At 49.9% G+C, this 21,408-nt stretch overlaps 1 protein-coding gene across 1 annotated transcript; it reads left to right on the forward strand.

Annotated features, from left to right (window-relative positions):
• The first annotated feature begins 6,541 nt into the window (after window positions 1-6,541).
• Ms4a18 (membrane spanning 4-domains A18) lies at window positions 6,542-19,869 on the forward strand. Its single transcript, XM_077108610.1, has 7 exons — window positions 6,542-6,637; window positions 6,977-7,468; window positions 9,828-9,941; window positions 14,863-14,919; window positions 16,502-16,594; window positions 18,840-18,953; window positions 19,651-19,869. The coding sequence occupies exons 1-7, from the start codon at window positions 6,542-6,544 to the stop codon at window positions 19,867-19,869; spliced, it is 1,185 nt and encodes a 394-aa protein (XP_076964725.1).
• The last annotated feature ends 1,539 nt before the right edge of the window (window positions 19,870-21,408 follow it).

Below are 21,408 nucleotides of genomic sequence, written 5' to 3' on the forward strand. Positions count from 1 at the left end.
ATTAATATCAAGACAGGGACCACACAGCCTGTCAGGCTGAAATATTTACTACTGGGCCCTTGCAGAAAAGGTTCTGTAATCCCAGAGATCAATGATGATGATGATGATGATGATGATGAAGTCCCTTCTTTGTGCACCAGAATCATGATTGTGAGTCACTGTCACTTCCTCACAGTGGGGATGAGCTGGTTGGGATGCACCAAACCCCCATCTGCCCTGCCTGCTGTGACCAGAGGCTTCCTGGCACATGTAATGAAGACAGAATCTGTAAGCACACATTGTGGTGCAGGGAGTGGCCAGGGATGGTGGAGCCAGATAGACTGAATGCCTGCACTGGCTAATGCAGTGCAAACTAGGGGGCAGGTTGGGACATGGTTTGGGGACAAGATCTCCAGGAATTATGGGATGATGAAAATGCATAGTGGGATCGGAGTCAGAGGGATAAATTGAAGAGAGCGCACAGGTTTCTGGCTCAAGAAAATTGGGTGACAGTCATTTTCTGAGATGGGGAAAGGTATAAGAAGTCTTCAGGAGAAAAGCCAACAGTCTAGTGATCTCTCCCTCATGAACTTATAGGAGCACAGAATCTCAGAGGAGGCTAAGAATTTAGAGAAAATTCAGTCTCATGTCCATTTGATGCATGGAAATCCTCTACACTTGACCTTGAATTGCCATATCACATTTCCCAGAAGCCTGTTAGACCTGGAAATTCTTTGACTCCACCCAGACCCACTGAAGTAGAGCCTCCAGGCTGGGTCAGGCAATCTGTCTTTGCACAAGCCTCCCAGCCGATTCTGGAGCACACTCAGGTTGGAGAAGCACTGATCCACTGCATCTTCTCAAATGATTGTTTTATCTCATGTAAGCACCACTCTGGGTTGGATAAGGGTCCCCAAAGGCCCGTGTGTTAAAGGCTTAGTCCCCAAGGTGGCACTGTTGGGAGGTGGTGGAAGCTTTGCCAGGAGGGGCCTGGTGAGGACATCTTAATAACTCCCCACCTCTCAGCAGCTCACCCACTCCTGTGAGACCTAACCCACCCCAAGAGACCAGCACTAATCCCTTCACAGAGGAATCCATGACCACTCACTTCCCACTAGCCCACCTCTTAGAGGCCCCTCACCTTTCAATACAGTTACCTGGACAGCAGGTTTCTAGCCTGTGACATTTCAGGTAACAAACTCTACCCAAATCTGTCCAATAAACACCTGGTAGATGGACACAATATTCTGGAAAACAAAAGGAAGCCATTAACATTTTTTTGATTAGATCCCTGTCCTGTTATTTCTACTCAATGCCGTTCCATGGGAATGATGTCACTTTGCATTCAGACAGTGCAGAGGAGGTTTATTTATTCTCTAGCAACAAGGAGTCTGAAGAACCTGGGGCTCAGGAGGTTTAGCCATTGCCCTAATCCACACTGACAGTCCTTGGTGCCAAACTGGATTGGAATCCATGTCCCTCTTCTCTAGAGCCCGTGCTGGTTTGCCACTGTATCCTGTCATGGCTGCAGGGCTGGGCACAGGACACAAAGAAAGCACACAGTAGTGGCCGTGAGGACGATGACGAGGTTCTTCTTTGTGTGCAGAATCATGATGTTGCGAGCTACTCACTCACAGAGGGATGAATGGCCTTGACCCACCTGCTGGTCTCTTGCCCTTGCTGTTGACCCTGATGTTGCTCTTGATGACCAGAAGCTCCCTGGTGAGACACATTAAGGTGGGAGCTGGACATGCAGGACCACGGTTAGGGGAGGGCTCTTTTCGTGGCAAGTAGGGGTGACAAGCAAGAACTAAAAATTTAAAAAATTTGGAATATTCTCCTCTCACAGTCCGGCCTCAGCTGGGTGTCCCATTCGATGCTCAGCCACTCGACAAACCTCAGGGCCGCGGTCACACGTCTCCCAACCACTTCATCATTGACAGTCTGGCTGACTCTCCCTAGCTGAGCTTGTACTATGATTACTCAACCATGGTTCATCCTGTCTTGGCCCCTGAGTGTCCCCCAAAGGCTCATGTGAGGAATGCTGGGTCAGCCATGCAGCCATGTTCAGAGTTGGGACTTTGGAGGAGAGACCAGATCATGAGTCCTCTGATCTCGCTAATGGATTAACCCATTAATGGGTTCATAACTGAATGGACAACTGGAAAGTGATGGAAACTACCGGACGTGGAGCCTGGCTGGAGAAAGTAGGTCACTCAGGGAGTGTCCTAGAAGGTTACCTCTTCCCCTGTGACCCTTTCTGCCCCACTCTTTGCTTCCTGGCCACCATGAGGGGAGCAGCTCTGCTCTTCCATGTTCTCCCCCCATGATGTTCTACCTCAGTAAAAGCCCAAATCTATTGAGGCAAAATGACCTTGTTCTGAAACTGTGAGCCAAAATAAATCTTTCCTCTTTTACACTGATTTTCTCAGGCACTTTGTCACAGCAATGAAAAGATAACACAAGTGCCTTATATCCTAGTGTGCAGCACACCAACCGCACACAGCAGAAACTCAATAAACACTTGCTGATTGCTTAATCGGTGTAATCTGTGGGCTCATGTAAATTTCATGGCCCACTTCTCCACTTCTTAATCTCTCCATTTCTCACAGACAGACTTTGGAAGGAGCTCCCACGGAATCCTAAGCAGTCAAGGCCATAAATTCTCTCAGGGGTAAATAAACCCTCCCTGGGTGCTAGACAATGGATTCGTTGACTCTACCTGAAACTGCAAAGAGGACTTTGGTCCTTGAAAGAGAAACCTAATATTTCTTCTTCATCTGGAATTTCTGGACCAGCTGTAAGAACCAACAGACTGAAGAAGGAGTCGCAAAGACTCACCAGGACCACAAGGTCAGGTTCCCGGGAGTTCCTCTGAGAAGCCTCCACAGAGACTGGGTCACTTCAGGAGAGACCTGGGCCCTAGAAGGACCTGGGAAGAGCCTCTTGGGAGCTGCAGGGAATCAGGATCCTCCTGTAGGTGAGCAAATCCAGCCTGATGGGACCTCTCAGCAACCTGGCCTTGGAAAAGGGGAGCCAGGCCACCTGGGAGGTAACCGAGAGTCAGAGCAGGTCCCTGAGACTAGTTCCCATCTCTGCAAGGACATTGTGGTCTCCCCCCAGAAGCTGGAAACCCTGCATCTTCTGGGAGACCCCTCTGAGTCCAGCCCTGGGTGCCTTGTGATCAGGATTGTTTAGGGCCCGGAGCTGGCGATGCAGGAAAGCCTTCTGACAGACCTCCTGCTTTGCTCCTTGTCAGAGACCAGCTCCAACAGGGGGTCTGGTGAGGAGTCGGCGAAAAGCAGGGTGGAGAAACAACACAGACACCAAAGTGAAGGTGCTGATCCCCACCTTTACTTGTGAAGTTAATCATATATACTTTTCATTTTGGCAGGCTCACAGTACTTTGTGGTTACAAAACAGGAATCATTATTCAAAGAAACAAAGTATTACCTAGCTACAATTAGATAAGAAGAATGTCTCTTGGCTTAGGCACAAGCAAGCATTTTTACTTTCAGTTCCCGTTTTGCTTTGAGCTGTTTCTGCTTAGTTAACTTTTAATAATAGTTAGAAATGTCCCAGACTCTTGGCCTATACCTTGACTATTCTTTCTTGACTTACTGACTGGAACCGGTGCCATGGTTACGGCAATTGATTAACTTGTTATTAATTTTAATCAAACAAGAGTAAGAGCACAAACCATTGTGCACAGGAACAAGAACAAGTTGCCCAGTACTAAGCACTAATCTGTCTCCTTAACATTAATTCTTCTTCTCTAGATTTTGATTTAATTTCTCAAAAACTTCCCTGACAGAATACAGGGAGTTTTTCATTAGACATTAACAATTTACGCTCCACAGCTGAATCATTGCATTTAGAGCAAACAGATCTATTCTTTAGAAGTTGCTGCATTAATTGGGAAAGTCATGTTTTTTCCTTCCTACTTAATGGTCATATGAGAAGTCACAACTATACTTATTAAAGGAATACAGAAACAAACCAGCCCATTCCCAGAAACATACTGCGCTCCTCCAGAGGATGCACGCCTTGCGCCATCCACCTCAGCAGGGCCTTGCCTTTGCCTGAGTCAGGGGAGGGGCGCAGCAGCTCCTGACGGTTTCCTGGTAGGAAGAGAACTGAATGGGTCTCGGGGGCCCCTTACAGGGCTCAGTCTGCTGTGCCCATTGTCAGGTCTTCAGTTGTCTTGTTTTCACACATAGAAGAATGAAGCCTGCTCTGAAAAGGGAGAGAGAACTAATCCATTGTCTCAGGTCATGAAGCAGAGCCTGGCATGCAGCACAGTATTCGTCATGAAAACAAAAGCTTTAATTCTCATAATTCAAACCTCAGCGTCAGCATTTCCTAGCTGTGTGTCTGTGCTCCAGTTACCTAACCTCTCTCAGCCTCCAGTACCTCAGTTGCAAAATGATCATAGTAATAATGTGTCACTGGAGGAACCGCCTTCCCCCTGCAGGCCTGAGAGGCATAAGCACCGCCGATGGTGGCTGTGGTTGTTATTATGACCCACTCCCCTAGGAAACCTGCCCTTCCTTCCCAAAGCCAGGAGGGCTCGGGTCTAAGAGGTTGCACGTGCTGCCTGCCACAGCCTCCGTTTGCTCTGTGGAACCTTCTGCCGTTTGTGTATCTCCTGGTGGATCTAAGATCCCTTTAGAACAGTGACAGCACCTTGAAGTGAATATAGCAGCCAGGAAGGATGAGTCTGAGGCCCGAGTCCACTACTAGAGCTGACCACGCACAGGCGGGCCCTTCCGGCCCCACTGCCTCCTCTCCCTGCTTTGCAGAGATGTGGGTAAGAGCCACCTGAGCAAGAAGTCCTGGGGAATGGCTCAGCTGCCAGGTGGCAGACAGGTGTTTTCTTGAGCAATAGCAGAGCTGCACGGGCCTTGGAAACCAGCTAGAAGGTAGAAGAGGGAAGGCTAGGAATTTCCTGAATTCCTGCAGAGCCAGCGTTTTCGACATTTGGGATCCAAGGAAAGGGAAGTCACAAGGAGAAATGGAGGGTGTTTCTGAACAGTCATGGGTCTCAGTCTTCTGCAGCAAATCCCCACTCCTGGAGTCTCTGATCCAGGAGGTCTGTGGAGTGGACCGAGAATTCACATTTCTAGCAAGTTCCCTGGTGATCCCGAACCTGCTGGCCTGCAGACCACATTTTGAGATCCCCTACTGTAAGAACTGCAAACAAAATACTTTGGGGTTAATTAGGAAAAATGTTCAAAACAGGGGGCCTTCTGTTGTGGACGGTCTCTATATTTCAACAGAGAACAAGTGTAAAGTGGGTGTTTCCCCTGGGCCCGGCTCTGTGCTGCAAGAACCCATGGTAAGAGGCTGAGAGCTTCTTATCATCCCTGCTTCATAGATAGGAGAGTGAGAGCTAGGCCACGGGCTCAAGGTCATGAAACTATTAAATGGAGAAACTGAGAAATGACCCCAGGGCTGTCTGATCTCGTAGTCCTGATGCTGTCTTGCCTTTATTTTCCAGACGATTAAACATTAAACACTATCAGTCCTTCAGTCAGCCCCAAACCCAAGTTGGCTGTGGGCAATTCACAGTGTTTCTCACTCTGTCAGCAGCTGGGACACTGGGCTCTAGGGTGGGTTCACTTTATCTTTGTGGCTGGTGTAGAAAGGGCAGGAGCCTCCTGAGCACTTAAGGCTGGATCAGGTCTGCAGCATTTGGTACCAGAGAGGTGGTTTTCTGCCGGCAAGGAGCGTACAATTTTGGTGACACAAGCCCAGCAACCAAAACAACTATCAACCCCAGATGAATCACACAAACTACCTTCCCCTGTTCTGCATGGGATCTCGTCCCACCTAGCGCTGCTTCAAGGGTCTCAGGAGGCCACACACCGGCCTGTGCCCTTTGCAACCTTGCTGGGCTGAGCTGAGCAGCACAAGAGTTTAGAGCTTCTCCAGATCCCCCTTATCTGAGGTCAACCCAGGACTACATTCACGCTTTTCCCAACTGCCTCTTCTACTCAGAAATCAATAGAAACTGCGTGTCATTAAGGGTTTGGCCATTCTCAGAACCTCTAGGACCCCAGAACATGGCACGGAACATGCCATTGGCATCATTTCCTGCATTCGATCCCAAGAAATTCATCAGTTAAACACAGACCAACAGAATTCGACAAAGCGTCTCTGTGGTCCTGATCCCAACACCAGGTGGACAACCTTCAGGAAGAGGGGACAAGATGAGCATTCCCAGGCCACCTGGTCCACTGTCCCCCTGGGTGGCAAGGGTACATGGAGCCTGGGAAAGACAGTCTGCCTTTTCTTTCTAAAGCCAATGAATGTTAAGGAACCATCCATAAACTAGCTAAATTAAACCCAGGAGCTAGCTAACTGCTCATAGACTCCAAAAGCGGAAGTAGGTGGGGCTAATGAGAACCTTGAACCAGAAATTTAAAAGGGCACAATCAAAGTCTCCCCTCCCCCTCCCCCATCCATGGTCCTCATTCTCCTTACTCTGAAGGGCTATCTCTTCCCCACTGCACATGGCATGCGCTTGACCCTCCAGCTCTGTATGGCTTCCCATCTCATAATGGTCCTCAAGTGCAATCTCAAGTCCCCAGGAGAAAGGAACTATCAGCCATTCAAGGTCAGCTGTGCATCCCCAGACCCACCCACAGTGGCCAGGGTAAGGGGCAGGAGGGCCTGTGCCCATTCTGCAAACTCAAGGTAGGCAGACTGAAATGCCAACCGCAGAGGCCTGAACAAAACCACCAGCCAAAAGGTACCCAGGGTCGACAGGAGCTAAGCAGCCAGGAGACCTAGTCTCCAAATCCACACCCACATAAAGAAAAAAGAATGTCCCTAGAACATGGACTCCCAGGAAGGAAAGTAGCTTATTGGGTAGAGCAACGTGGTAGGTGGTTTTCATTTTAATGAGGATGAAGCTGAACATAAGAATGAGGAAAGATGAGTCATGCATTTTGTCAGAGGAGGAAAATGCACCTTCTTGTGTGTTCTGTGGCAGCTGCACACCATGTCCACACTGGAGAGTGGAACCAGCAATGTGCCCGGTGCTCATGCCCCAGCAAGTGTCCATGTCATCCAGCCCCGGTATCCGGTGACTTCAGAAAGCCACAAGCAACCTTCGGGGTTAACCACTTACCCACCCTCCCCGACAGTGGTCCAGTGTGATACAGGAAGAACAAACTTAGCACAGCCATTCCTAGTGTACCAGAATGCAGCGGGGGTGACCGGTGCACAGAGCCAGCTCACCGTACTCCAGCCTCCAGCAGGAGGGGCCGGTTTGCAGACTTCGCCTGGAGTGACCCAGTACCCACTGGGAACAGCCCATGTCCAGACCCTGCCTGGAGACCCTGAGAATCCTGCGATGGCTATCCCCGGGCTGACACCCACCTCAGGCCAGTCCCCGTCGAACATGGCATGGAACATGTCATTTGCATCATTTCCTGCATTTGATCCCAAGAAATTCATCAATGATGAGGTCAGAACATTAGGGGTAAGTGCGATGTCTTTTCTTCTGCTTGGGTCACTTCATAAGGCCACTTTGGTGCAGTTAGTTGAAGAAGGCGAAGATCTGGAGATCAAAGAACAAAGCAGGTGACAGTTTCTGGAGGCTGGACCCGGGAGGTCCCACAGACAGCAGTCCCCCTCCCCGTGTCCCCCCCCCACCTCCACCAGTTCCCTGGTCTTTGGGGAGGCTGTAAAGTTGGTTAACCACCCCCTTCCTAGTTGTCAGGGCCAAAGGTCCGCATCAGTTTCACTCAAAAGACCATCGACCAGGAAGTCATGTGATCCAGGTTTCGGGGCTGGCTGGAGGCTGGGTGGACTCGGGCACATCTTTCCCTCTCTGGGCCTCAATTTGCTCATCTCTAAAGGGAGCAGATCTAGTGAGATCCTCTCTTAAATTCCTTCAGGCCCTGAGGCTCTGTGATCTCCTCCCCAACCAAGGGGATCCTGACCCTGACCTGCCTCCTCCAGCCTCATCTGGCCCCTGGAAAAGCTCCGGTCACCCTCCTCTTGGGGCAGAAGCCAGATCAGTCCTGTGGCGGACTAGAGGCCCAGCCAGTTCCTAGCAAGGGAACTGGCTTATGACAGATCCTCAACCTGTACACGCTCACCCATTCCATGTGACAGGGACTCAGAGCTGACCAGGACACCACCCTCAAAGACCAAGGAGGGTCTTCACTCCGTGGCAGCTATTGCAATTATAACAGCTTCTGGCATGGCCAGAGGACGCATGCCCAGCTCATCCTGGGCGCCCAGAGAGCTTCTGTGTGAGGTTGGAAGGCCAGGAAGCCAGAGAGCAAGCACAGGACGGGAAGAGGCTGACTCACGAACCCCCCGCTGTGGGTGGGTATGGTTAGCGCAGGCCCCCCAAGTGCCCATGTGCTGGAAACTGTGTTCCCACCAGCAGGGCGATGTTGAGAGCTGATGAGGAACTGTAAGAAGTGTGGCACAGGGGAAGTACTTGGGTCACTGGGTCAGAAGAGAATAGCATAGTCCCCGTGGGGCTTCTGATTAGATGTCAAGAGCAGGTTCTGATCAAAATCGCAAGAGTGGCCCTTCCCCATCCTCTCTGGTTTCTCTCTTTCTGGCATGAGCTCCCACCATGATGCCATCTGCCTCAAGGTGACACAGCCAGGGGGGACTCACCAGATCCTGCATCATACAGTTTAAGCTTTTAGCCTCCATACTGTGAGCTAAATAATCCTCTTTTCTCTGCATATTACCCAGACTCAGGTATTCCATTGGAGCAACAGAAAACAGACTAGCACACACCCCAATCTATCCCTCCTCATTGATCCTTCAGGAATAGAAATGTGGGTTTTACTTATCAAAATCAATCTTAGACTAAGTTCCATAAAACAGTATCTGGAAAACAAATGCTGGTTGTGAGCATCAAGTGAGATTAGACATGTGTGTGGACCCTTCCAAAGGTAGAGCTAGCCTATGATATTGCACAGTGATTGGGATTTTGTAACATGATTACTATCATTATTAGTTAATACTGGATAAATAAATCCTTGTTAATTTTGGCTTCCAGTGATTTTAAGATATTTTGGAAGAATTTGAAAATTTCTCAAAACAGAATTGAGTTAGCAAATGCCTAGGGATCCTGGTCAGACACAGTGAAAGCTAAAAATGTGGGCTGTCTTTCATGAATTGAATTTCATTTTAGTGGGAAAATCATGCCAGCCTTCTGAAGTACAGACCTAATGAGAACACAGACAAAAATCAAGCACATTGTCTTGTGAAGGGACGATCGTGTGAAATGCACATCTGTCACCAACTCATAGACACGTGGGCCAGGAGAGTGGGAAGCATCTGCTCAACCCTGGTCATTTGACCCCTGAGGAAACTGAGGCCCAGAGACGCCCAGAGCCACCTCCCACCTCTCAGGAATAGCCATGCTGTGGGAGCCAAATAGGAGGGGATTCATTCAGAAAAGGGTTTAGGTGACCCGTAAGAGAAGGTTAGAGGAGAAGGAAGGATAAGAGGGACAGGAGGTCTCCCAGGGCATCCATTGCCAAGGGAAACTGGCTAGTCATGGGAATGGCTGAAAAGAGAACTCGGGTGTGGGAAAGTGTCCGTGTAGGGCTTCCACACACCTCCCTGCAGGAACTGGCCTACCAGCTTCATGTGCGCTGCAGTCTCGCACGAGCCCTGCAGGCCAGCTTCTGAGGGCCCATCTTAGAAGGAAAGAAACCTGGGCACAGAGAGGGTAGGGTGGTCTGGGGGGGCCCCAACACCTACCGTCCCTCGAGTCATTCTGGAGCATCAGTGTGGCTGGAAGAACAGCGTGGCAGCCCGTGGCCCCCAGCTCTGCCTCTCACCATCCTCTGGTCTCCCCCTAGGCCATCCAGATCATCATTGGCCTGATGCACGTTTTCTCTGGGATCAACCCTCTGCTGTATTCCGAGCTTTCTGTGATTGGAATATCAGGGTATCTGTTCTGGGGAGGATTATCCGTGAGTACAAAGCCTCCTTCCTGGGTCACCCAAGGGGGACAAGGAGAACATAAAGAAAGAGCAGGAATTTCCACTCACCGTTCAGAGTCAAGAGCCAGCCCTCCACCTCTACAGGTGTAGCAAAAGGTCAGCATCTAATTCACACCTGCCCAACAGCAGGCCCTGCCTCCAGGGCACATTTGGGACACAAACCTTTATTGCTTTATGCCTTCTCCACTGCACTTCCTCAGGGATCTTTCTAGGAAACATCTCATAGGTTAAATCAGAGCATATCCAGTCATGTGCTCGCGAGAGCTCCTGCCGGCCAGTCACGACAGCTGACTGTAAAATTGTCAGGAATTAGGTAAGCTAGTTGACCATAAAGGATCCACTGTTCTGCACCAAAGAAATCAGCAAATACTGCAAACCAGAGTCTTTTCCAAAACCACTGGCACCTCAGCAGGCAGATGGGAAGCCTTTCTGCTGACAGGCCACTAAGAATATGGAACTGAAGAAGTTAATTAATAGAGAAATGGACACCCATGTTGTGTGATTCTACTGGTGTGAGGCACCTAGATGAGTCAAATGCATAGGGAGAGAGGTAGCCCGGTGGTTTCCAGAGGCTATCCAATGGGGAGGTGGTATTGAATGGAGATAGTTCAGTGTGGGACAAGGAAAGGGATCTGGGTGTGGATGGTGGTGTTGCTGGTGCACAGTGCTGGTGAGCTGCACACTCAAAGGTGGCTGGAATGAGTTTTAGGATTGTGTGTCTAAAGGGAATAAAAATTAGAAATTTTTAAAAATGAAGAGATAGGTATCTGTGACCTAACTCAAAACCCGAGGCATCACCAAGTTTTAAAACCCCAAGAGTATCCGCTCCCTGCTTCTAGAAGTGGCCCCTATTCTCCATTTTGTGTTTCTCATTCCTGTTCTTTGTGGTCCAGCCACATGCACCCACACAGAGTGCCTTTGCACGGGTATAAAGCCATGTGAATAAAGCGTGCTGCATCTTCACGCAGCTCGCTCTGTCCCACTGCATATTCTGTTTTGGAGATTCGTCTGTGCCACAAGCAGCCATAGTTCATGTTGCACTGATGGATCCTGATCTGCTACATGAATACACTACAATTTACTGGTCCATTTTCTTGTCAACAAATATCTAGGTTGTTCTCAGTTCTCAGCAGTGCAAACCATGCTACTGTAATTGGTTGTGTGAGGCACGTGGGCAGGACTTCCTGTGTTAGCACATTATAAATGGTCCCAGGTGTGCCTTGAAATATTGCCCCAAAGCCCAATGAGATTTGTGGAAACCAGGGCAATTAAAACCAGGGCAAACGTTAAAACTTCTGCCAGTCTGGTGGGAAATTTGAATTTCCATCTAATTATCAACGCTTTGAGCATCTTTTCATTATTGAACATTCAGTTTTCCCTTCTCTACCGACATGCCAATTTTCTTTTTCTTTTTTCTTATTTTCTTTTGGGTTGTTTGTCTTTTTCTCCTTGATTCATTGGGATTCTTTGTAAATTCATGCTTCTTCTTTATTGATAATAATAATCTTCCAGTTTTTTGACTGATCCTTTGATTTTTGGCTAATCCTTTCTTTATGGTATCTCCTGATGGACACAATATCTTAATCTGAATGTGTCCTAATTTGTCAAAATTTTTGTGTTCTGTGCTTTTAGTGTCTTGCTGAGGTAATCTTTTCCTGTCCTAGGTCATAAAGAGGTTCTTCTATGTTTTCCTCTGAATTTGTTTAAAGTTTACTTTTACACTTAAATCCTTAATTTATTAGGGATTGATTCTGGTTATGTTATGTTAATGTCCAATTTTGATTTTTTTTGTCTCTGTGAATTAGTAATTGTCCTAGGCTCTCCTTTGTCTGCTGACCTAAAAAGCCAAATATCATATGTCACATATGAATATGTGTGGGTCTGCTTCTGAGACCTCTCTCCTATTCCACGTTGCTTGATCTGTCTTTGTAATTTTATATTACACTGTATTGATTACTATGTCTTTATGCTAAATCTTTATATCTAAAATTTCCTGGAATTTGTTTTCCTTTTTAGCCAGGGGAGCCAAAACTAATGTTAGCTTTTGATCATCCATCTATATTTCATGTTCCAAGAAACATTCTACTAAAAATTTTCTTCCACTTCTTCCAAGTGGATTTTTTTAAGCTGCAATATACTTTGATAGATATTTTTATTGATTGTGTTATTTTAACAGCACAAATTTAAGAGATACAGTGTGATAATTTGGTACATATAGACTTTGTGACAAATCAGGTCAATTGAATTTATTCTGAAGCCACAGATCAGCATAGAATGAATTCACGTTTTGCTGGTATTTATTCTTTTGATCTATGAATAGGCATCAGAATTTAATATCTTCAACATTGGTTAATTTTTACATTAAAATTTTTCATATCTTTATTACATTTTTTCTTCATTTCAAATCACTCTTGGTAGTATATTAACATGCAATTGACTTTTACATATTGATCTCACATCTAGTAAAATTACTAAACTTTCTTATTAATTCTAGTGATTTGCTTCTAGAATCTTTTGGGATTTCTGTGTAGACTATGATATGTACTAATAATCACCCTGTTAGTTATTCAGGCTCAATCTGTTCATGGTTTTCATTTTCTTGTCTTACCATACAGGCTAGTATCCATTTCGGCTGTTTTAGATGCAACTGTCTGGAACTAGCTTATCATTTTTAGGATTTCAGAGCATCCAGTTCAAAGCTCCTTTCCAATGTACAAGCGTCAGACAAAACACGTTTTTAGAGCAGTGGCCAGTTATAACCATTTCTCATACAGCATCTCAATCATCTCGTCAATAGAATAGAGGACTGGTCTGTTGTTCTGTAGTAAAGGGCTGGCCTAGCATTTAGAAGGTCCTGGATTTGATCCCTAGCACTATTTTTTAAAGGTAACATAAATAGAAAGTCTTTTTTACACATAAGGGAATGGAAGAGGCTTCAACAGAAATTCACAGAGATCTCTTATCTGTGCCACTATTCTATCCCAGGATGTCCTTCCTGAACTGCAGGGGACTTTGATGTCATGGTTTGCAGTACTGTCACAGATCATCAGATATGTCAAATAGTTTCTTTAATCCACTGGGTTATTTTAAGACTTGGCATTTTTAAATTTGTTTGACAAACCTATTTGATTGCCACTGATTGAATGCTACTACTGACACTGGATTGACTAAAAATTCAAATATAGTGACCTAGAAAGACTTATATGCAAAACACAAATTCATAAAGAAACACTCAGATCAGGTAGATAGCATATATATTTCCCTATGGACAAATACAATGCTCAACAGTGCCCCCAGGACATAACGCTGGGTCAGCCAGACTCTGCACTCACCTATTACCTGTAGCGATGGCACTACCAGAGAGAAGTTTGCCAAAGAATAGTGACACTTATCTGGGAACAGAGGAGCATTGCAGTGGGGACACTCAGACCAAAGCAAACTGTGGGCAGAGTCAAGGAGGTTGAGGCAAAGGCTAGTTTTATGAGCAAAATGAGAGAAATCCACATAGGTGGCTTGGACATAAAGTTCACTGGTTTCGAGAGCCAAGGCAGGAATCGGCTTGGCTCAGTGGTGGAGGTACCTTGCTGGCCAAGTGCCTGTCCAGAACATCTGGTCTGTATTGTTGTAGCCTAAAAGAATATGAAAGATAGACTCTGTTCCAGAAATATGTGCATATGTATCAACATGCAGAACCGGTTGTGAGCGCAGGACAGGAAGCAATTTCCGGGGGGATTTTAGGATTTAAGTCCTGTAACAGCACTGATGTCAGAAGAGCAGGCATGAATCTTCCTCTCAAACTTCCTGGATCTAACTTTCTGTGGACTGACAAGACCAAAGGTGTCAGCAACGACTGCACGCTGATAACCTTGACCCAAGCTGCAAGCACAAGTCTATACAGCAGTGACAGGAATAAGTGTGTCCCCCTGTGAGGAAAGTCCCAGAAGGCTGAGGGCTGCAATCAGCACGTGGCGGGATGATCAAGGCTGCCCCATGCTGCTGTCCTCTGCCAGAAGCCCTGCTACAGGCTCCCAAGCCAGGCCCAAATTTATGCTCCAGCCCTGCTGCCTTCTAGCCTCCCATAGTGGCACAGGAAGTGAGTTCTTGGAGGAGAAGCTTTAAGAGAGCCCAGGATGCCCTGGAATCTCCCTCTCCTCCCCACTGAGAATACCAGTCTAATTCTCCCACTTGAATGGCACGACCTACTTGGGGGTAGAGAGGACAGGGATCATTATCCATGTCCATTGTCTAGATGAGGAGACTGAGGTGTGGAGAGGTTAGTTGCTACCATCACACCCCCACAGACAGAAAGTTCTGGAAGAAGGAACTGAGCCTCTCCTAATTAGACTGAGCTTGGAGTCCAGCCTCGAGTGTTCCATGCCCATCACATGACTTGCATCATGGGGTGCTAGTTGGGACTCTCAAGCTGGGTACTGGAGCACAGTGAGGTGACCAGTCACAGAAGTAGAGCAGGATCCCAGGTCTCCTGACTCCCAGCACCAAGGCTCTGCCCACCACACCAACCTACCCTTGGTTGTTACCCTTGGTTGTTAGGCAGAGTGAGCAGTAAGTGAGTTTGGGCAACAACATGCCCAGGCAACGTCCTCAAGGAGAACCTGTTAGAAGGTGACGATAATGAGACAGAGCACCCTGGAACAAGATTCAGACTGCCAGAGGAAGGGAGGCTTTAGACTCTTCTCATAGGGCATCGCAGCATTCAGTACGCTGGGCACGTCCACTGGGATGGGGAAAATGTTGGAAAGAAGTAAACAGTTTGCATATTTTCTGGAACAAAGTGTGTAGAACTTGCAGACTGAGGGAAGATCCGCCTCTGAATGGATGGTTGTCATTTTTAATGTTCTGCAAAACGTATCATTCTTTTTTGTCTGCATAGTACATTGCCTCTGGGTCCCTGTCTGTATTGGCTGAGAAGGACCCCAGCCCTTGTGTGGTGAGTTCTGATGCCTTCTTTGGTGATTCCTGAGTGTTAATGTTTTCCCCTCCCAGTCATGGAAAAGAGGTCCCACGATGGCAGAGTGGCCCAGCGCTGGGTTCAGAACCTTCACACCTCATCCCATTCAGTCTGCACAACTCTAGGAAGTTCTGTCGTCCCTGTATTGTAGCTGAGGAAACTGAGGCCCAGAGAGGTCACATGACTTATGTGAAGTCACACCCTGAACACAGGGCAGAGCTGGGACTTGGACCTACAAGCTGATTCCAAGCCTGTGCTTCTAGTTATCACAAGAATTTAGTTGCTAAAAACCACTTGGCTATTTGGGAAACTCGTGAGAGTTTGCAGAGGGGTGTCCGCGGGGGGCTCTGCGTCAAGCAGGAAGCCAGGCCTGGGCCACAGGGGATGGTGCCTGGCAGCCCCTCCCTGGCACTTCCTGTCTTCCTCTCTGGCTGGACCTGGAATTCTGCTTTGAACAACGTGGAGTCCCAGCCACGGGGCACAGGGCATAGCATTCCCTGGGGCCTTTGGGGTGTCATTCAACATCCAGAAAAATATCTGCTCATGTGTTGAGTTTGTTGTGGCCTCTAAGAAGCTTGGGAATGAGTGCAGAGCTCCATGGTGGCCCCCTTCACCCCTGCCCCGAGCCCTCCTTCCCCTCAACACCTCCTCCCCTCTGCAGGCATCCGATCTGTCTCCCGCCATGCGAAGAAGGCAGTAGGCTGAGGGGCTGGGAGATCTACCTGCAGTGTCCCCAGACACCAATCTCCTTCCCCAGGACAAATGTCCACTGCCCCCATCTGCCTTCCTTACTTCATCCCTCCCAAGGCCAGCACCCCCAGATACCCCAACATCGGCTCAGCTCACACTGCTTCTTCATGTCCCAACAAGACTGGTTGAACCCTGTCCCCCAAACTCTGGGGATCTAGAGCCCTCTAATGGTGTCTGCCAATTCCTGGGCATCCCCCAACCCCCTGGCTCTGCTGTGTGACATCTGAGTGACATCTCTGCTTCAGGCTCTGTGTCCCACAGCTGTCCCGGGCTCAGCCCAAGGGTGGCCCACAGCCCCTGTCTCCTTCCCCATACCCCCCAGAGAGGCCGCCTGAGTAGGAGTCGGCGTGAACAATGGCAGGATGTCAGCATCTCATCGCGGAGAAGCAGATCCCTTAACATTGACCATTAGACTTTCTGGCCCTGAAAACCTTCCCCTGTCACCCTCCAGCCCAGGCTGCAGCCCTCCACCTCAGGAGCCACGTCCCTCCCACGCCCTTCTCCCAAGGCAAACCAGGGATCCCTGCTCAGCTCCCTGCAGAGCACCTGAGCCCTGTCCTTGTGTCTTTCCGACCCAGCCTTCGAACCTCATTTCCTGTCCCTCTACTTAGGTGTTGGCCAAGCAAAGGGGGCCCTGGTCCTAAGGGGACCTGCACAGTGATTCCAGAACAACTCCCACCTCACTCTGCTTGGAATCCACTGGCTTCTCACCTCTTTCCTGCACAGACTTTTCTCTTTTCTCCTACCCCCCTATGTTGCCAGGTGCTGGTCTTTGGGCCCTGCTCACGTTGTCTCCCTCCGTGTCCTCCAGGTGAACGGCAGCATCGCCATGAACGTGGTCAGTGCGGTCTTCTCCCTGACGGGCATCTCCATTTTCATTCTAGATATGTCCGTTCAAAAGGAGGTGAGCAATCCACCTGCCTGGGCCCATGCTGCCAAAGGACAGGAGGGATCTCGAGGTTGTTTCCAGAGCAGGAGGGAATTCCAACAGAATTCCAACCTAGTAAGATGAGCACTGTGTCCACCAAGTATGGACCCTCACCAAACTCTGTGGCTGTGGAGGCCACCATCATAAACCTCACTTCACAGAGAGGACAGAGAGGCGAAGACAGCCGGGCCCTTCTTTTACCCACCCTGCATCCTGTGTAGAGGGAGCGAGTGCTCAGGTTTGCAGCCAGGGCACCTGCCACCCACATCCACAATCGAATGCACAAGATGACCTGCCCCAGGAACCTACTGAGGGACAGCCTGTCCCTGAGAGAAGAGGTGCTGAAGCTAGCTTCCTGTCTTATTTGGGGGGCTGCAGAAGCAGATGCAGGAGCAAGATTCAGGTGCAGGGCATTTCTGTCAGAGGTGAGCCCAGGAAGCTCCAGCAGGGGAGGGGGGATGTGATAAGAGCAAGGGAAGAGGAAGCCTGGATGAAGGACGTGGTCAGGCAGGTGGCCACAGGAGCTCCCTCCTGCTGGGAGTCCCGCAGAGTGAGGAGTGGGCATCGCAGTTCTGGCCTGCGCTGGGCAAGGGAGCGGGCAGGGAGCCCCCAACTCCACTCAGTCCTTGGTTGAAAACCGCTGCTGAGGTCACCAATTCCCAGGTGCTTCCTATCTGCCCTGCACGTGGGCAAAGCGGTCTCCTGGCCAAGGGAAGCCCTCGGGCATGTGATGAGGCTGGAAGACAGGTGGCGGGGGTGGAAATAGGGCCACTGGGATCCAGGAAGGACCTCAGTAGCATTGACACAGTACTCAGCAGGCCTGAGGAGCAAGGGCAAGAATAACTGTTCCACAGTGAGCCGTGACCCTGTCCTCCCTGGGGACTAACCGAGCAGGCAGGGAGGGCTGGCAGGGCCCAGGGTCTCTATCCAGACCTGTGTGCAGGTGAGGTGCTCCCTACGGACAGGGCTCCTGCCGGCTCTAAGATGAAGTGACTCTGCTGATGGAATGTGGCATCTAGAGGATGCAGCAAGCCACAAACCAGGCCAGGTGTTGGCCTCTGGAGTCCCCGGGGTGGGACAGGATGTCCTCATCAAGAGTGGGTTGTGGTCCTGGGGAATCAAGAGGCCAACATCTACTGGTCCAAAAAGCAGTCACTGGGCATTGTGACCTCTGTCATGAATGACTGCTGGCGTAGTGGAGCCCAGAGACTTCGGGACCAGTCCTCTCTGCCACAGAGAGGAAGAGTGTAGAGGGGACCACAGGATGATCTCCATGACCCCTCCACCCACTGGGGGTGGACATGATCCTAATTACACCGAGTTCTATGGGGTCTCTTGATCTGTCCTGGCCTCCCTCTTAGCAGAAGCTCCTCAAGCTCTGAGTCCCCATGGCCACCTTCCCAGGACAGCATCCATATAGCATCATAGGGATCAGGCCACAGAAGCCAGGAGCCAAGCAGAGCCGATGATCACCCTCATTGGTGTCTGTCCCAACAGCCCCTGTCACCAATCACCTGGTCTGTGTGCTTGTTGAGGCACGTCTCAGCTTGGGTTCTTCTCATGCGACATTGAGACATATCGTTCATTTGGAAGAGAAGCAAACAGGAACCCAAGGGGCAAGGCAGCTGGGGTCTTCATACACTGGACACTGATGGTCATTAATAGAGGGCTGCCCTCCAGGGGCCTCTTTCCTGAGCTGCAGACCTGCTGTGCCAATAGCAGCGTGGGCTCTGGAGGCCAGAGGAAGCCGCAAGGCAGAGAAAGGCAGGTGTTGTAAGAGAGGCGTTCAGGGGTGTCCGTGGGGGGGGACGAGCGAACAAGAACACATCCATGTGCAGGAGAGTGGTGCACCCCAACCCCACAGGGACGGAGCCTGGGACCCTCCAGACCCTGCCCTCTGTGAGTCTCCATCTGATGGTCCATTTGTATATGTAAATATCCTTTATAATGTCAAAGGGACAAAAATCCAACAATTAGTTTAAAGATCAAAAGAAAGAAAAGTAAAAATGCAGGTGCTGACGGTTGGGCATCAGGTAAGGTCCACTAAGTGGACAGGAAGGGTACATGAAAAGGATGTCCAGAGGATCTGCTCAAGATACCACTGCAGAGGGTGTCAGGCCTTCCAGATGAGGCAGGTGGCACTTGCCTAAGGTGAGCCCTGAGTGTCACCTAGAGAGTCAACCCGAAGGACTAAAGTGCTTCCATTCCTGTCTGCCTCTAGGTTAACATGAAGGCCTACGTGGGTAGTCTCCTGCCCTTTGTCCTCTTGGAGTTCTTCCTCACAGGTGTGGTCTCGCATTTTGGATGCCAGGCTGTCTGCTGGAGACGCTTTGAGGTCAGTGTCCCGGGAATCAGAGCGTGCTCCTGGCGGGCGGGTGGGGGAGTAGCAAGACATGACCAAAGACAGACAAATGAGCCTGAGAAAGAATGTATCGGTTAAGCTTTGCTGCATAACAAATAACCCCAAAATTTAGTGATTTAAAAAAGCAACCATTTACTGAGCTCTTGATTCTGAATATAATCAGTCTGGGCAATCATCAGTGAGTCCGTCTGCTGGTCTTAGATGGACGTGCTCTTGCATCTGTAGCCAGCTACCAGGTGGGAAGACCTATGTACGGAGCCCTTGATGGAACAGTTCCTCTCTGATCCACGGGCTGTCTCATCCTCTGGTACGCCAGCCTGAGCTCCTTCACAGGGTGACCGTTCCACAGAGTCGTAAAACATGGCGGCTCCCTCAGCAAGCTCTCTTGTCCTCACTTGTGTCACGCTTGCTAATCTTCCCGGGCCAAAGCCATTTACCTGGCTTTGTAATCAGTTTTGCCGTTGATAAGTCTTCCCTCTCTCCACAAATGACTAGCACTTATACAACATGCAAAATATGCTCATCCCTGTCCCAAGAAAGCCCTGTGACTAAGCCCAGCATCGGTGAGAGAGGGTCCACCAAGGCATGGAAACAGGAAGGGGAAGAATTAGTGACCATTTTACGGTTTACTACAGAAGAAGATGATGATCTTGTGTCCTTTGCCTTTCAGAACATGACAATAGGTTCAAGCATATTCGGCTTCAACACAGCCAACATGACCGCCAGCCACGTCCACACTACTGACATCCCTGTCAACGCAGCCACCAGCCCTGCCAACCCTACCACCAGCCCTGCCAACCCTACCACCAGCCCTGCCAAACCTAGCTGCCCTGACAACGTTCCTCCTGAACCCATGTACCAAGATGTACCTGATTATGGCCGGAGATAGACGTCGAAGGTGCCTACTCCAAGTCTCAGGAGGAGGCGCTGCAGAAGAAAGACTCCTTACTTCCTGAACCTCCCGTGACCTTGACCCTAGCATCATTGCTAGGCCAATACCAACCACCATCTTCTCCCCTCTTCATTCCTAAACCTAATTTTTATTTGTCATTAATATTTTTACTTCATACCTATTTCCCCCTTGGCTCTAGATCTCTTTCAGCCACGGTGAACTGCGAGGTGCTTCTTAAGTCCGTTGCCCAGTTGTGCGACCTATTGAGAGGCTGGCTCTAGACTGGTCTGCAGTCTGGTGGAGGTCCAACTCCCAACCTTCCTCCCCCGACTCTGACCGTGACAGTCTCACCCCCAAGGGGGAGGGAACGTGATACAGGGCGAGTGCACTGCCAGCCATCTGCGTGTGCCCCAGCACCCCTGGGTGTGTGAGCGGGAGACAAGGGGCGCCCAGGCTGCCCGCTGGGGCTGCAGAACGCATGGCACCCCTCCCCCACAGACAGAGCTGCTTGGGATGGGCCATGGTGGAGGTGCCCGCGGAATCCAAGACTGCTCATGAAGGGTCCTTCCCTTGGTTGCACAAAGGTGCTCTGTGGGCCAGCAGTCCCCACAGGACCTTCCAGCCCATTGATTGAGAACTGGCTCTCTCCTCTCTCTGGTGTCCCTCTGCCTTCTTTCCTGTGTGACAACAGGCCACACTGTCAGGATGTGGGGGCCACAGGCCTGGTGCTCCTGACAGACCTCCAGGGTTCTTTCCACTGGAAGCGTCTTCCAGGGAACCTCGCCCTTGCTCATGTGGCCATGCCCCTGTCGTCCTCTGGAACTAGCTGTGCTCGGGCACCTCTTCTCCACCTGCAGCGAGGAGGGGAGGCAACAAGATGAGTGAACCCCTAGGCTACCGCAGTGCCAGCCACAGGCTCCCCACAGTCTCTTCTGGAGACACATTTGTGTCACCAGTCACCAGAGGGCCCTGAGACTACCATATTATGCTCTCCCCACACTGCGCCAGGATGTGGTTCCCAAGACCACTCTCACGCCAGAGCCACAGTCTGGGGAGTAAGGGCAGTGGGCCGCTCCCATGGGCACGGCACCTGTGCTTCACTGAGCGCAGGTATTGAATCTCCAGTGGTAGTACAGGTGGATGTGAACCCATCTTATAGATGAGGACACTGAGGCAGTCACTGAGGGGTGGACACAATGCAGGGTTCCCTGTCTGCTGATCCACAGCCAGCTCTCCTTCCACCGGACACGGGCTCATCTGGTTTCCCTTTTCCATAAAAGTCTCCATTCCTGTTCCCCAGGCAGGAGAAGACACGCCCCCCGCTGTCTGGGAAGCAGCATGACTGGGAGCCATCCGAGAGGGTTCCTGGGAGAGCAGGGGGCTGGAGTCCTTGTGTGGGGGCGTCCATGGTCACCCACAGGTGAGCACATCTAGAGGTTGGCATCCAAAGCATTCAGCTCAAGGCACCAAGCTCCTCATCACCTCTGCTCAGGACCTGGCCACAAGCAGCCCCCGATCTGCAGCCCCAGTGCAGAG

This window comes from Callospermophilus lateralis, chromosome 2 (assembly GCF_048772815.1).
Source record: "Callospermophilus lateralis isolate mCalLat2 chromosome 2, mCalLat2.hap1, whole genome shotgun sequence".
NCBI classification, from domain to species: domain Eukaryota; kingdom Metazoa; phylum Chordata; class Mammalia; order Rodentia; family Sciuridae; genus Callospermophilus; species Callospermophilus lateralis.